The following is a 14993-nucleotide window of genomic DNA, read 5'->3' as shown; positions in this document are numbered from 1 at the left end:
GTATGTAATGAATCGTAATTTTACCTTGAAGACCTCCAGTTGTTGGTTAATGACTTCTGTTTCCAATCCAACAGACCCTTGGGACTCCTCTTGTTTTTCAGCACTGCTCAGTTTGTTGGTAAACTCTTGAGCCTTGCCGTAGAACTCCTCTAGATGACTGAGGGTCTCCTCAACTTGTTGTCTTCTAGCCGTGGCTCGGTCCATCAGCTTTCCACACTGCTTGCCCAGGGTTTCCAAGTCTCTCTTCAGACCCAGGAGATCTGGTGAGGCCTCTGACTCTAGCATCTTCTTGCAACTGTCTCTGCCATTGGCCGTGTTGGTCATCAGATCCTGAAGTTTAGCAACAAAGTCTTTGATGGTACTTTGCTGATCCTGTAAGGTGTCAAGATCCCTGCCTATGGGCGCCATACCATCTAACTCATCGTCCAGGTCTGTGAAGTTTGCAAACATTTCACGAATGCTGTTCTGGAATTGTCCAATGCCCTGGAGTTTGTTCTCCAAGGTGGAGCAAGCATCCTCAACCTTTTTGGTAATTGACACGTGGTCTTTTTCCAAGCTATCTGCCTGAAGAAGAAGGTCTGTCACACCTTCAACCTCAGAGGCATTCACCACAAGACTTTTTGCCAAGTCTTTGAGATGCTCAATCTGGTTGAGGGCACCTTCTAAGCTGTTTTGCTGAGCCTTCATGTTGGTCAGGTTCTTGTTACTGTAGGCCTGGACACCCAAAGCAGAGTGAGAATCAAGCTGTTTCCTGGCAGCCTCCAGCTGGCCTTTGGCTTCCTTCTGTAAGTCACTGAACTCTTTCAGCTTCTGTGATATATTTTCTAATGATTCTCTTTTGAGCGTTAAATCTTCTGTCAGCTTATCCACTCTTTTACCAATGTTTGCTTTCTCCTCCATAACCCAATCGCCATCTGATGTGGCTACCTCCAGGAGGCTGTCTGCAGACGTGTTCATCATCACAACTTGCCCTCTGTGCTTGTCAACATCTTTCTGGATGGCCTTCAACTGTGAGAGGGAGCCCTCGATCTCCACCGAGTTCACGCTGAGCTTCACGTTCTTCTCCCTGTCTTCACACTCTTGCAACCATGAGCTCAGTTTTTCAGAATGTTCCTTATACTTCAGTGCCCTCTGCAAGGCACCCTGAAGCTTTTCTGCTTGTTCAGCATTACTTTTTTTCACATCATCCCAGTTGGACCTTAGAGCAGAGAGCTGTCCCTGAAGGGCCACCTTTTCTGCTCCCTCTGTGCTCTGGAGGAGAGCTTCTCCCTCTTTAATGATGGTGTTATAAGGTTCTTCATGCTCACTAATGGCCTTTTGGACAGCACTGTTCTCTGTGAGACTCTGTTTTAACTTCTCTTCATTAGCAGAGATGGACTGTGGCTTACACTGCTCCTGCAGAGTCTGATTCAGCCAGGCTTGGAAGTCCTTTGATGTCTGATGGAACTGCTGGGAGCTGGCGAAGGCTGAGTTGAGCTGCTCAATCCGCTTTCCTGGTGGACATAAGGTAAAATATAAGAATGTTAGATAAGAAGTCTCAACACTTGTCACAATTATGTAATACTGTGTCTGAGCAGGGCATAACATGACAAGTCTGAAGCTATGTCTGAAAGCAAAAATCACAACCGAGTGGAACCTAGCTCATGTTTTTCTATAGAGCCACAATATGTGCAGTTTGTAGAGACACTAATCACTATGCAACACTTTGTCATGAGTTGCTTGTTAATGTTGGATAATATTTGACACGAGACACAGATCGAATCTGCTTTTTTTCCAACAAAGTTTTTGGGGGGATTGGTGGAACTGAACTAATCTTACTAAACTTTATTAAATTTACATCTGTGCAGCTTTGGGAAATGTTCAAAGAGTAGATCAAGATATTCTGTGATACTGCAGAAAGAAGGCAAGTGTATCTGAAGTAAACTACAATACCTGCTTTGTCCTCAAGTTGTCTAAATGGTTTAGTTATGCCCTCAAGCTGTTTTGTCAAGTCTGCTCTGAGATACTCTTCAGTCACCATGGCACAGAGCTCAGAACAGACGCTTTCTGCCTCCTTTAGCCTCTTCTTCTCCTCTCGTAGCTGAGCCAGAATAGCATTAGTGGCTTCAATCTGCTTTTTGACTTCATCAGGTTGGGTGCTGAGAGCCTGCTGGTTATTAAGTTCAGTCTCCAGGCAAGTGGCACTTTTACTGAGGCTTTGCAAGAGCTCCTGGAATTGAGTGGTCTTACCGACAGCCTGCTCAATGAGAGCATGTCTCTGAGACAGCTGACCTGTCAGGGCCTGCCACTTCTGGGAAATAGATGCCAGCTGTTCTTTAACCTGCTCTACAGCAGGATCCTGCTGCTCTGACGCACTGGCAATTGCTGTGGCGGCCTCAGTTAACTTCTCATACTGAGGCTTACGGCTGTCAAACTCCTTGAGGAGAATCTAATAAAAAAAACAACATGTGACATTAAATAATAGGCATTAAGGCATTACTGATCTTCATTTGCATTAGAAATAGTACAGCATGCCACGCTATCTTTGTAACATAATAGGACAGTTCACTCAAAAAGGAAAATACTGTAAATAATTTCAAACTGCTTTGGCTTTCTTTTTAGAATGTATACAAATTCATTTCAGATGTAACATTCATTTTTAAGAAAATATCCAAATCTCAAGAAAATCACTGTGGGTTTATTATAATCTATAATTGTTGTTGTCAAGTTTATTTCTGCTGTGTAAAAACTCTGTAAAGCTGTGTATTCTCTGGCTGAAACGCACATTGTTTGTGATATTACAACAGCCTCCTCTCCGTTCTTAAGTTGCCCAGTAAAATCCACATTAGTAAAAAGATCTATTTCCATTTTATTGTCTGTATATACTTTGGCCGGCCACTGTAAATGATAAAAATAACCCAAAAAAAACACAACCCATGCACAAAATTAAAAATAGCCAAACTGTACAGAAAAACCATGACCCTGGCAACAGATAACCTTCCACACCACAATGACAGCAAGTTGGGTCAAACCTAATCATATGATTAATTTGCATTAAAAACAATTAACACATTATTTTTTGGGGGGGTTAATCATTAATCTGGGGTTAACATTGACAGCACTAATTTATTTACACTTTATTGTTTATTTGTCCTTCTGTATTGTATTTGTTGAATTATTGTAATAAGCATCATATTTTCTATAACACTGATAAAATATAACACATATACTGTAAATGTTATAAAATAAGAGTGCACATTTTGTGAAAAAGTATTTGAAGTGAACTAGTCATTTAACCTCATATAGCCCCTAATTTTTTATAATGTATGGCATTAACTCTTTCACATGTATGTTTATTTACAGTCTGTGATTGCCAGTACCTGGACTTGCTGCTTTTGTGTTTTAAGCATGTTTGGGTCCACAGACAAAGGCCCCAGGACGCCCATCATCAGCTCTTTCTCCTGGAGCCACTGCGAGAGCTGCGGTTGGGTCGTCTGGAAGAGCTCCAGCATACGAGACGACTCCTCCAGGTGCTGTTTCCGGATCTCCATTGTGCCCTTGACCTCCTCCCATCCTGCATCTGTGTGTGGAGAGGAACACACATCATTTTATCACTCCCAGCTTCACAGCATTGAGTCTGAGCTATCACAGGAGCTTGACTTCAGCTCACAGTAGATGTAGAAGATAAGTGTGTGAATCTGCACCTGGTCATGCACACAGTAGATGATTGGTTTTGGATGTGACTGGTGCATACCTATCTGTGCCAGCATATGCTTCCACTTTTCTGCCTCGGGTGAATCAGGGTGTTCCTCGATTAAACGGAGCAGATTCTCCCTGAGCTGCTGGAGCTGCACTTGCTTTTGTTTCATATTATCTTCAAAAACCTGGACGACAGACATAATAATTAGCTATTTCAATGCTTATAGCTTAAAGTATTATCTTATGGTGACATACTGTCAAGGTTTCCATCAACAATTTATGACAATGCAGACAATTTTTTACAAATATTTTCTATAGTTATTGTTGAGGAAAATCTTTTAAATTATGTTAAATAGCTAGAAATATGGGAATACAACCTAGCAACCACCTTCAAATAATCCACATTAATGCATTTAATTTACCTTCTGTTGCTCTATTTGTGATTTTACTGCATCTTTCCCAGATGGATGGTTACTTGATGCTGCCGTCTTCTTTGTGTCTTCCATCCACTGACATAAAGACTCAGCCTGATCATGGACGCCTTGAACTCTTTTCAACAAAGCGCTGAGCTCAGAGGACCTGGACTTCAGGAGCTCCCCCAGATGCTCATAATCATTGTTGACGAAGGACATGTTCTGCTGTACCAGCATCAACTCTAATAGCAAATAAAGTATATCTTACAGTTTTATACAAATAGGCAAAATAGCATAAATTTACACTCACCACAGTAAAAGAAATTGGTCACAAGGGGAAAAAAAGCATCACTAGTATGAACTAATTTGAACTTTCACCTTGATTTGTCAGATAGGAATGGCTGCCCGGACCAGAACCGTTACTGACAGCTGATCCTAAAGAGAGAGAGAGAAAAAAAAGTCATTTCATCTGTTTGCTTTTACACTCGATGGAATTAATGACTGATCATGTAGACCTGAGACTTAAAATATTCTTTTGCAATACCCGAGTCGTGATGTATCTTGGCTTTGGCTGGTGATGTCAAAACACTGATTAGGCTACATAGAGCAGATCCTTTGCTATTTATATCCTGGACTGCAAGAGATTTGGAAGTCCATTCGTCCAGTAAGCCCTGCAGACAACAGACCAGAAAATGTCATTTGAAAACTTTGAAACCTATATACAGTAAAGACACTCTTTGACATTTTCATAAATTTCAGCTGACCTTTAGAACATGACATACCCATTCTCGAATGCTTAACAGTGAGATTCAGTACGCTAGAAAAACACTTCCTGGGAGCAATGCTTTAAAACAGGGATGTGTGCAAATACATGATCTACTGTTTATCCTGCTTTAAATAAACCTGCCACTTCTTTAAGAAGTGTAAAATTCTGAATGATGGAAAAAGATTTTAAAACCTGTAATCTTTCTTTCTTGATTTCATAAAAAGTATGAAATAAAATGGAATGCTTTGCAATCTTTTAACCAAATATGTTGTTATGCTATAAATAATGCTGCTGTTACCAACATTCTACAAAAAACTTTTATATCGAAAAATTTGGTCTATATCTGGCCAACATAATTTGATAGTATGTTTACACTGTGTCATTACAAAACCAATTAGTATTTGATAACTGCAATTTAGAAATGAAAATGTATTAGAGGGTAACAAATTATTTGATGAAACTGATTATTAACTGACCGCTACTTTATTAGCAAACCTACAGCTTACCGAGCTCATCCAAAAATAGGATAAAATGTCCATCTCACATCATTACTATCACACAATTTATCAAAAGTTCTCGTTCCATTCCCAAAATCCATTCCAGGTTATGGGATGAATGTGTCGACAATATTTTCATATTTTAATTTACATCATCGTCCTATTCCAAAGGTTTTGTGGTCCCACAATAAGAGGTGAAAAGTGAAACCCATCACTCACATTGACTCTCTGCAGGTCTGTTCCCAGGCCCTGTTCACTGCAGTTGGGCCGAAGCACTGGCACTTGCTCTTTTGTCTCCTCCAGCCATTTCATTAACACCCCTGCGGCAGCTTTGAACTCCTGCAGCTGCTTCTGGCAAGATGAAACCTCATCTTTTCTGCAATACATAGGATACATATGCATATAGAGGTTTATTAAACAGTCTGACATCTGGCAAAAGCGTAACTAATATTTCTTGTAATACTTTTCCATTATAGCACATGGTTTTAATTCTACCATTATTTTATCCAATTAAATAAATAACAGAGACATATGTCTGGGCCAAGAAAAGAATATAAACACTGGAACAAGACAATATCATAATTTGAGCCTTTGTTTTTATTCTAAGCACTTTTACTTAATAATTACTTACTTATCAGTAATTGTCTCCTTAAAAGCATTAAAGCTGTCTGAGATGTTCTGCATTTTGCTCTGAAGAAGAGCTGCACTTCCCTCTGGACCCAGCTTGCAGAGTTCCTCAGTCAGTTTCTGGAGTGTTGCCACGTCCTTTGCATGTTCGACTAACTCTGCATTTGTGTCCTACAAATAAAGATTTTATTACAGTATGTGGAACATAAACAGATAGATCATAGACAGGGTTGTCTCTGTTCCAAACTATAGACTGTTTTTTTAATAATAATTTCACATGTTTTAATGTATTTGTTATTGTTATTCATTGGAAGAGGGTATTATGGATTGATATTTTCAGGTTAGAACATTTCATTGCCCAAAAAAACATGCCTCATAAATTTTTCAAGTCTACTTTAGTCTAGAAGAAAAAAAGACTGTACTTTTAGTGTTCAAATTTTGTGAGTTTTTTGGAGGGCATTCAGTAAAGAGACATGAATCAACAGTATGAAAGTCCAATCGACATAGTGAGTGAGCAGCACACCTGGAGGAGCTGTGAGAGTTCCGTGATGTTCTTTCCCGGCCCATCTGTCTCGGACAGAGCCTGTGAGCTCTTCAGCACAAACTGACGCACCTTCTCAGATGTCTTCTCAAACTGCTCAACCTTGGCTCTGAGCTGCTCCAGATGAGCCACCTTATGCTTGTGCCGCTCAGAGGAGTCAGTAAATCGCTGGCACAAGCCCTCCATCTTAGTTTGGAGCAGGGCAGCAGTGGCTGGCTCAGCATTCTCCACAAACTTATTCACCTTTGCCTTCATGGCCAAGATGCTGCTCTGCCTGATGGATATGTCCTGCTCCAGAGCCTGAAATAAATGGGCATGTTTTGTTTTTTTTTTTACATTTTTTTTCTTTTAATGTGCTCATGCTGTTACTGTATTTATCAAAAGTCTTTATCAATCTTTTTCAAATTGATACAATGGGAGTGAATGGGATCCAAAGCTGTTTGGTTACCAATACGCTTCATAAACTTTTATGTTCCACAGTAGAATGAAATGCAAACAGGTTTGGAACAACATGAAGCTGAATTTTCATTTCTGGATGGACTATCCCTGAAATTGTGCATTATAGATTTTGTGTGGTAAGTTTTGGCTATGTGGTTGTGTATTCATTTTGTAATGTGCATAGTATCTTTGGATAACAGGTCAAGGTCACATACTGCCTCCTTGCTAAGTGCATCTGCAATGGAGCTGGAGTCCAGCGGCATTTTAGGTGTCTCCTTTACACTCTCTTCCACCTTCTCCATCCAGGACATCATCTCGTCCAGGCCGTCCTGCACACTCAGGGAGCGCGTCAGAGTCACCTGCAGCTTCTCATTTCGGTCATTCACTGACTTCGACAGGTTGTCGAATCGCTCTATGATGTCATCTACAAACAGAAATCTCTTAATTAAACAATCTGCTTTCCAAAATTCTTTTATGGAAAGAATGATTACAGTATTTTAGCATCTAGTCATACATAATTGAAACTTCCATTTTCAAATATCTTTCTATATGTTATACTGCTATATTATAGTACATACAGTTATGCTGATTTCAATTCTTCATGATCTTAAAATAGGCTATATCCATCATTATCTTTATAGGCCTATGCTTCTGGTGTGAAATGTGAGCCAGGCGTGTTTTTGTGAGGTATTTGGCTCACCCACTGTCTCCTGAATCTCCTCAGGATTGGACAGCAGGTCTCCCTCTGTGCTGATCAAGGCATCAGCTGTTTTCTTCAGTGTATCCACCGCAGCCTGATGGGACGTGGTTTGTCCTTGAAGATTCTGGAAGAGACCAATGCTTATTACTCTGCACTAATAGGACTGCAGTCAACAGACTCATAATGTAAAAGCATAGCATCAATTGTGTGTGATCTATATCCATCTCAACAGGCAATACGACAGTGACATTAAAAAAAGGCTTAATTGTTTAGAGTAAGGATATATACACACACAGTTGTACTATGCAGTACTTCTCTAGGGAACAGTGATGCAGCATGAATATATTTACTGTGTTTCTATCTGATCTCACTGCTGCTCAGCCAAATCTGGTCTGAGTGCATCATGGGAGTAGTAATCTATTTAAGTGTGATTAGCATTGTCTGCTTTTGCATCCCCTTCTGCAAGAACAGCAAGCTGTAATACACCACAAGCAAATTAAATCTGAGCTATTTCAGGTTATTTATGTTGTAGCATGTTTTAAGGGCTCTGTTCAGTTTTATATGTGTGTGTGTGTGTGTGGTATATATATATATATATATATATATATATATATATATATATATATATATATATATATATATATATATATATATATATATATATATATATATCAGAGTATTAGTAGACTCTCTGTTTAATATTCCTATGTTGTGATGGGTTCACAACATAGAAACTTTGCAAGTTTATGTCAACTTATTCTACTAACCCTAAACCTACCCTAACAGTCTACTCAGAGAGTTAGTAGACATGTAGTGGTGGTGAATTAATGAAAATTAATTGACATGTAGTTACACAGGTAGTTATTAGAATGTCTAAAGTGGACTTTTGGTCTTCATAATAAATGTAGCTCTGTTGTTTCAAAGCAAGTAATGGATAAGCAGCTGGAGACGTCACCTGCATGATGACTACAATGTAACTCAGCACTCAGCAGTGAGAGTTTATGCTGTCTTGAGTTTCAGGTGGATGTAGTAGCATTGTTATTATATATGTTTATATTTCAATTCCAAAAATGTAATTGCTTAGCAGACTGACCCATATCATTAATAAATTATATAGACTGATCACTATTTAGTAAATTAGGAAAATGGGAAATTAATAGAAACAACAACAAAAAAAGACAGATATCTGCTGTTTGGACATATACATTTACATTAATTATAATAATTGTGTCATAATTCTGTGATCTGAATACACTGATATAACGCTCTTGCCTTGGTCTCCTCCAGCTGTCTCTGTAAGGTTTGAGGATCTCCAGCAATAGGCTCTGACTGCTGCCTTCTGGATTGTTCCTCAGAGACATTCAGCCACTTCACCAGAGCACCACTGGCATCTTCATACTTCTTGTACTTTTGCACCACGTCTTTCAGGTTGTTTCCAAGTTGATTACACTGAAATGCATCAAAAGTATGTTTTTTTTTCATTGTATGATTTAAAATAATTTGTTTCATTTTATTACTGAAAGGGTTATAATATCGTAATGTTTGCAGAATTTAGAGTCAAATGCTGCCATCTATTGGTTTTAATCAAAAAGTGCTTTACTTCACAGTCAGCAAATTAATTTGAAAACTACTACAGGTTAGTTTAAAGACAAATTCTCACTTTAATTAACTAGTTGCTTATTAGCATGCCTATTATCAGCATATTGTCTGTTTATTAGTACTTATAAAGAACATATTCTGCTTGACCATATTCTACCCAATACCTATAAATGAGCACCAGATGTTAATGGTTATTGGTTGTTAATAGCAAGATTTTGACCCTCAAATAAAATGTGACTGAAAATTAAATTACAGTGCTCCTGGAAAAGGCTCATTTTAAAGCAAAACAGAATTTCGTATTTCTTTCTTTTTAATTTGCAGTGACTAGTGTCAGGATTTGAAATTTCTCTACATCTAAAAAGAGAATTACCTGCGTATGCAAGGTTTTGTAGCAACCAGCAGCAGAGTCCAGCCTTTCTTTCACTGCAGCACAAGTCCCGGACATATCAACCATCGGCAGGCCTTCCGATTCACTGCGATCGCAGGCCTTCGCTGCGTCCAGCACCTTCTGACCCGAGATGGTTATGAAGCGCAGGTCTCCTTTATGAGAGATGACGTCTTCAGAGAAACTCTTCTGTCTCTGTAGATTGTTGCTCAGTGTGTCTAGACCAGCAGCTGGTACACCAAGCTCCTCCATCTGTCCTTGGGCCTGCTGTAGCCACATCTCAAACTCCTCACAGTCCCCCTTGAACTTCTGAAGCTCCTCCTGGACAGCCTGGACCTGCTTCATCTGCTGTTCAGCCTGTGTGAGAGAGGCCTCGTAGCGACCCTTCAGCTCTTTAATGTCCCTCTGTAACTTGTCTTTTTCAGCCGGTGACAGGACCTGAGCCTGTTTGTCAAGTAAGGTTTGTGCTGACTGTGTGGCAATGATTAAATCCTGCTGCTGGGATAAGATCTCCTGGTGGTGGGCCTGTGTATCCAGAATCAAGAGTTAGCCAGTCAAAGAATTTATTGCCAAATCTAATACATTTTATTCAGTGTTGTTGAATTGTTTTCACCTTTTTTTTTAACAAATCACCATTTAATTAAATATTCTTTGTCTACAGATTATGTATGCACTGATATAACTAAATGCTCTTATTGTGAATTTTATTGCACAGCCCTTGTTTCTAAAATACTTTCTAAAGAAAAATAAGAAAGTGAAATGTTTCATGTTGTACTAATAATGTGATATCAATTGTGATATTTATAGCTACAGTGGAATTAGAATTTTCTATATTTCAATCAATCAATCATCAATCATTTTTTATTTATATAGCGCTTTTAACAACACAGGTTGCATCAAATCACTGTACAGTATAAGGTAGAAGAATACAATGACAGGGATGTATAATGACGAGAGTAACCAATTTCTTGATGCAGAAATGTAGAGATGGTCTCTGTAATCAATTCGACGATAATCATTAGAAGTTAAGTGTCCCCAACAAAGCAAGCCAGAGGCGACAGCGGCAAGGAAACAAAACCCCATCAATACAGAATGGAGAAAAAAAAACCTTGGGAGAAACCAGACTCAGTTGGGGCCAGTTCTCCTCTGATCGGACGCCCAGCACTTAACTTCCAGTTCAATTTTAAACGCAGCTGTGTCAGATAGTGTAAATTACACTAAGTGTGTATGTGTGTGCATCAGGATCTGGTGGTCTGTCCACAGAGCGCATCTAGGTGTTCTGGTCTCTGATGAACATAATCTCTAGGTGCAATATTTCTGCATAAGACCCCCAAAAAAGAATCACTTAAAGAAGAAAGAAGTAATGCAAGATGATGTCCAAATTACTTAATTTCCATCTAGTGCAGAAAATGGCATGAGATCATTGTCTTATAGTTTCCATTCCATTTTTCATAGGAAGTGTTCACCATCAAGAAAACACAGATGGTGTTACAACCATGATGCCATGACAGAGTTGCAAGGAGAAAGCTACTGCTCTCCAAAGGGATCATTGCCCATCTGCAGTTTGCTAAAGATTATGTGAACAAGCCAGGAGGCTATTGGATGAATGTTTTGTGGATGGATGGGACCAAAATAGAACCTTTTGTTTTAAATGAGAAGTGTTTTGTTTGGAGAAAGGAAAGCATTGCGTTCCAGCACAAGAAACTTATCCCCCTCACCCATCTGTGGAACATGGTAATTGAAGTATCATGACTTGGGCCTGTTTTAGCTGAAATCTTGATGGAACAATCAAATCTGAATTATACAAGCAAGTTCTACTGGAAAAAATCAGAACATTTGTCCATGGCCTGAATCTCAAAAGAAAGTGGACTATTCAGCAAGACAATGACCCCAAATCATTCTAACAAAACATGGTAAAAGTTAATGTTTTAACCCAATTAAAATGTTGTAGTCATATTTTTGCCAAAACAGAAAATTCTGTAGGGTTCACAAACTTTCAAGCATCAATGTATATACTCAAGTACTTACTTGAATCTTGTTAAACTGCTGGTCCAGATCCAGGTCTTTACCGTCTTGTTTTTCGCCAGCATGTAGACTTGTGTTATCTGTAGTATCTAATGCATTTCCATTAGGATCATCTTTTCCGATGATTTTCTTCATTGATGTGTACTCAGGCATGTTTCCATTCTGTTTAACCATCTGGTCCTTTTGTATTCCACCCATTTCTTTCTCTTTCCCAATGTTGGAGATCCAGCCTAGAAGACCCTCAATTTTATTTTTACTCTCTTCGAGTTGTTCAACAGCTACCTCCTGTACAAAGAGAGGGAAAAATATACAAACACATGTTTTAAAGCCAGTAGTAACTATATTCAATCTTTTAAAAAACTTCTGGTTGAATAGTGTTTTTCCCCTCTAACCTTCTCAGTCTCCTGCTTGATAGCGCTGGTCAGAACCTTCTCTAGATCATTCTTTGACTCTTCTGCTTTCTGGTTAAGCATATTCGCTTTGCTCTTTAATTCCGTCAGTTTGTTCTCAAGAGCCAATATCTGCTCTGGTGTGAGTTTACTGCGATTCTCCTCCAGAAACTTCTTTGTGCTACTGATGACTTCATTGAGCGCACTAGCATTAGCCTGGAGGTCTTTCTGTAGAGCCTGAGATGACCAACATAACACACAAACACATTTAATGACAAGCCACACAAGTGTTTTACCACAGGTAAGGGTCACCTGTTGCTACCCATTGCCAATGCATTGATAGGCACTTGTGAAGGTGTTGGTAAAGTTGTCTGGGTGTATTGCTTTACTAGGTTGATTTGTGTGGCTGCATGTCTAAGCATTTACTGTGTAACAGATCTAGAAAACTGTCACTTGCTTTCTGTGGTGAATGAAAGGTGTTATTTTACTCCCTGCCATTAGAGGGCACTGGGAGCTATTACTGTGAAAGGTTCTCTAGGCCAGAGAATAAAAGGAATAGGGAAGTTTGAATGAGGAGCACATGGAAGCTGAGGGTGTTTGCTCTCTCTATGCTTTTATTTGGAACCCTTGTTGAGGAACATTTTGTTCTACATCTCAATAGGGGTTTTGTGTCTGTCTGATTATGGGATCATCTACCTTGGTCACGGATCCTTCTCTTCAATATTGGGATTTTCATCCGAGTACTTTTTGAGGATTGCTATTCCCTTTGGATAAAGTTTACTGGATGGACTTGGATTTATCCTTTTAACATCTATGCCTTGATGGACTGAGGACATGTGCAGTAACACTGAGCTTCATTGTTGTGTGGACATTCAAATGTTTTTCTTTCAAATGTGACTGTTGCTCTGAGATATGGTCATGATTGTTGTGTGGTTTCAAACCGTATGTCTTTTGGGAATGTAAATATAATAAGATTGGTGGTGACAGATCCCTCCTCATTTTTTGTGTGACATTTTGTGAATAATCTTTGTTACAACTGAGTCTTGCTTGAGTGTTGCTAGGATGTTTAAAAAATGCTGTTGCGTAATTTAAATTTAACAGCATACCTTAAATCATGAACTAACACAAATGGAGGTATTAGTCATGATTCCTCCATAATGTGCGGGGGCAGACAATGTTTTAAACAGAAGAAAAAGCAGCAGCACAGGTAGTGAGGCTTAACAAAGACCACCAATAACCTTACAAATGTATGTATTCTATGTACATACATGGTGGATACAATGCTACCAGGTTGTACCTGATGCTCTTGTTGGTATTGCTGGAGGTCTCCCACTGTCTTTGCACTGGCAGCCTGCTGCTGGTGTCCAATGAGGCGGTTTTCTGTCTGTGTCAAATCATCAAACAGCTCCTGCAGCTTTTCTGAAAACTCCCTCTGCTTCTCCAAAGCAACCTACAATATAAACACTCAGTTAGAAAAAAAATTAAAAGCTTCTCCACAGAGTGGCACACCAAATACTGAGAATTTAACCATTATTAGTCACTGAGTATGCTGTAAACATGCCAGACATTCAAAGAGATTTTGGCAATGGTAAAGAAAGGTGGGTTAGTTCTGCCTTTACTGCTGGAAAGCATATCCATATAGGATAAAACTTTGGTCTTTTGGTAGTAACAGCTCAATTGGTTCAGGCAGTGTGAAAAAAGCAAACATGATCAGAAGAAGGTAAGTTGGTGGCAGTGATCAAGCCATGTCATTTCTGTGTTGTGAATAGAAAAAAGTCATGTGAATAAACTCAGCAAAACTCAGAGCACAGCAATGAATTTTACACACACAAATGATACATTCATAAATAGTCAATTTAGTCTTAACAAACATTATAAATCATTATAAAACCCTTTTAAAGACCCCACAACATAAAAAATTTTGATTTTTTTTTCAGATTTGATACTGAAAAAAAAGCGATTAACCATGGCATATCTACATTTCACAACAGTAAGTAGTAAATGAATTGCTCCCACTTCATATTAGGTGGCCTTGACTAATATGTACTTTCATTTCCTTTTATAAAACAATGAACTTATTACATACATTTTAATATTGTACTTGTATTTTTAAACCAGCATGTAAATACATCTGCAACTAATTTCTGTAATTACATTTATAGTTACACGGATGACCCTTACACCTTAACACACCCTTAAACCTACCCATGCCACCTAACTATTTAACCTCTGGTGGCGCCTGCAGGTGTACGGCTGTACACACTGTGCATACCATTAATTGTTTAATTTATTGCATACCAAAGTCAATAAATATTACGCCAAATAGAAACAGTAAATCGTCCTATGTGCACTTTAATGAGATGGTTTAAACTCAAACAATTCATCTGTTCAATTTGTTCATTTGCTCAATTAATTTCATTTTTAAAGTAGTACCTTTAGTTTAAAGCTTTGTATAGATATATTTATCAAATCTGTGAGTCAAGCTATGCAGAGCGTGCTTCAAATTCCATTGGATGTGCATCTAACAGCGCATATTTATGTAGGTCAAATATTTACAAACATATGCTTGAACTGTTTTATATCTAGACATTTTATTTTAGGCAAGTCGTAATGATTCGAGAAGGTTAATTTATTCAAACATGGGCTACGATCAACTCACCTCCGCTGGCCACCAAAAAAATAATAAGTGTGTACCCTCGGAAGAAATTCTGCAGGCCCACCCTGCCCACCTTAATAACAGCAAAAAACTATTTGTAATACAATATGAACACAAAAAGTACACTGTACTTTTGTTGTACGTAGTAGTTAAGGCTACCTAATATAAAGCAGGACCAATGAAGTTAATGACTATTGTTTAAACATGGCGCAGTTTCTCTGTTTCTTGTTTCAAAAGGAAATATGTTACTTCATCAAAGGAAACTGTACACAAGCCACT

General features: G+C 38.7%; 1 protein-coding gene across 6 annotated transcripts in view; it reads right to left on the bottom strand.

Annotated features, from left to right (window-relative positions):
* The window catches only part of dst (dystonin), a 127385-nt gene that overhangs the window by 39766 nt on the left and 72626 nt on the right, over positions 1 to 14993 (bottom strand). For all 6 annotated transcript variants that reach the window (XM_043234553.1, XM_043234559.1, XM_043234558.1 and 3 more), the window contains 17 exons: positions 13356 to 13508; positions 12062 to 12295; positions 11673 to 11954; positions 9630 to 10169; positions 8933 to 9109; positions 7661 to 7784; positions 7176 to 7384; positions 6505 to 6822; positions 5986 to 6152; positions 5574 to 5730; positions 4636 to 4762; positions 4470 to 4526; positions 4101 to 4333; positions 3734 to 3863; positions 3360 to 3559; positions 1933 to 2428; positions 25 to 1493 (listed from right to left, as the gene is read on the bottom strand). In XM_043234553.1, the coding sequence (XP_043090488.1) occupies positions 25 to 1493; positions 1933 to 2428; positions 3360 to 3559; positions 3734 to 3863; positions 4101 to 4333; positions 4470 to 4526; positions 4636 to 4762; positions 5574 to 5730; positions 5986 to 6152; positions 6505 to 6822; positions 7176 to 7384; positions 7661 to 7784; positions 8933 to 9109; positions 9630 to 10169; positions 11673 to 11954; positions 12062 to 12295; positions 13356 to 13508 (5073 nt within the window). The remainder of the gene's footprint in view (positions 1 to 24; positions 1494 to 1932; positions 2429 to 3359; positions 3560 to 3733; positions 3864 to 4100; positions 4334 to 4469; positions 4527 to 4635; positions 4763 to 5573; positions 5731 to 5985; positions 6153 to 6504; positions 6823 to 7175; positions 7385 to 7660; positions 7785 to 8932; positions 9110 to 9629; positions 10170 to 11672; positions 11955 to 12061; positions 12296 to 13355; positions 13509 to 14993) is intronic.

Source organism: Puntigrus tetrazona, unplaced genomic scaffold, assembly GCF_018831695.1.
Source record: "Puntigrus tetrazona isolate hp1 unplaced genomic scaffold, ASM1883169v1 S000001170, whole genome shotgun sequence".
Taxonomy (NCBI): Eukaryota; Metazoa; Chordata; class Actinopteri; order Cypriniformes; family Cyprinidae; genus Puntigrus; species Puntigrus tetrazona.
Note: the sequence above shows the minus strand (reverse complement) of the source record. Positions and strands in the feature narration are given on the sequence as shown.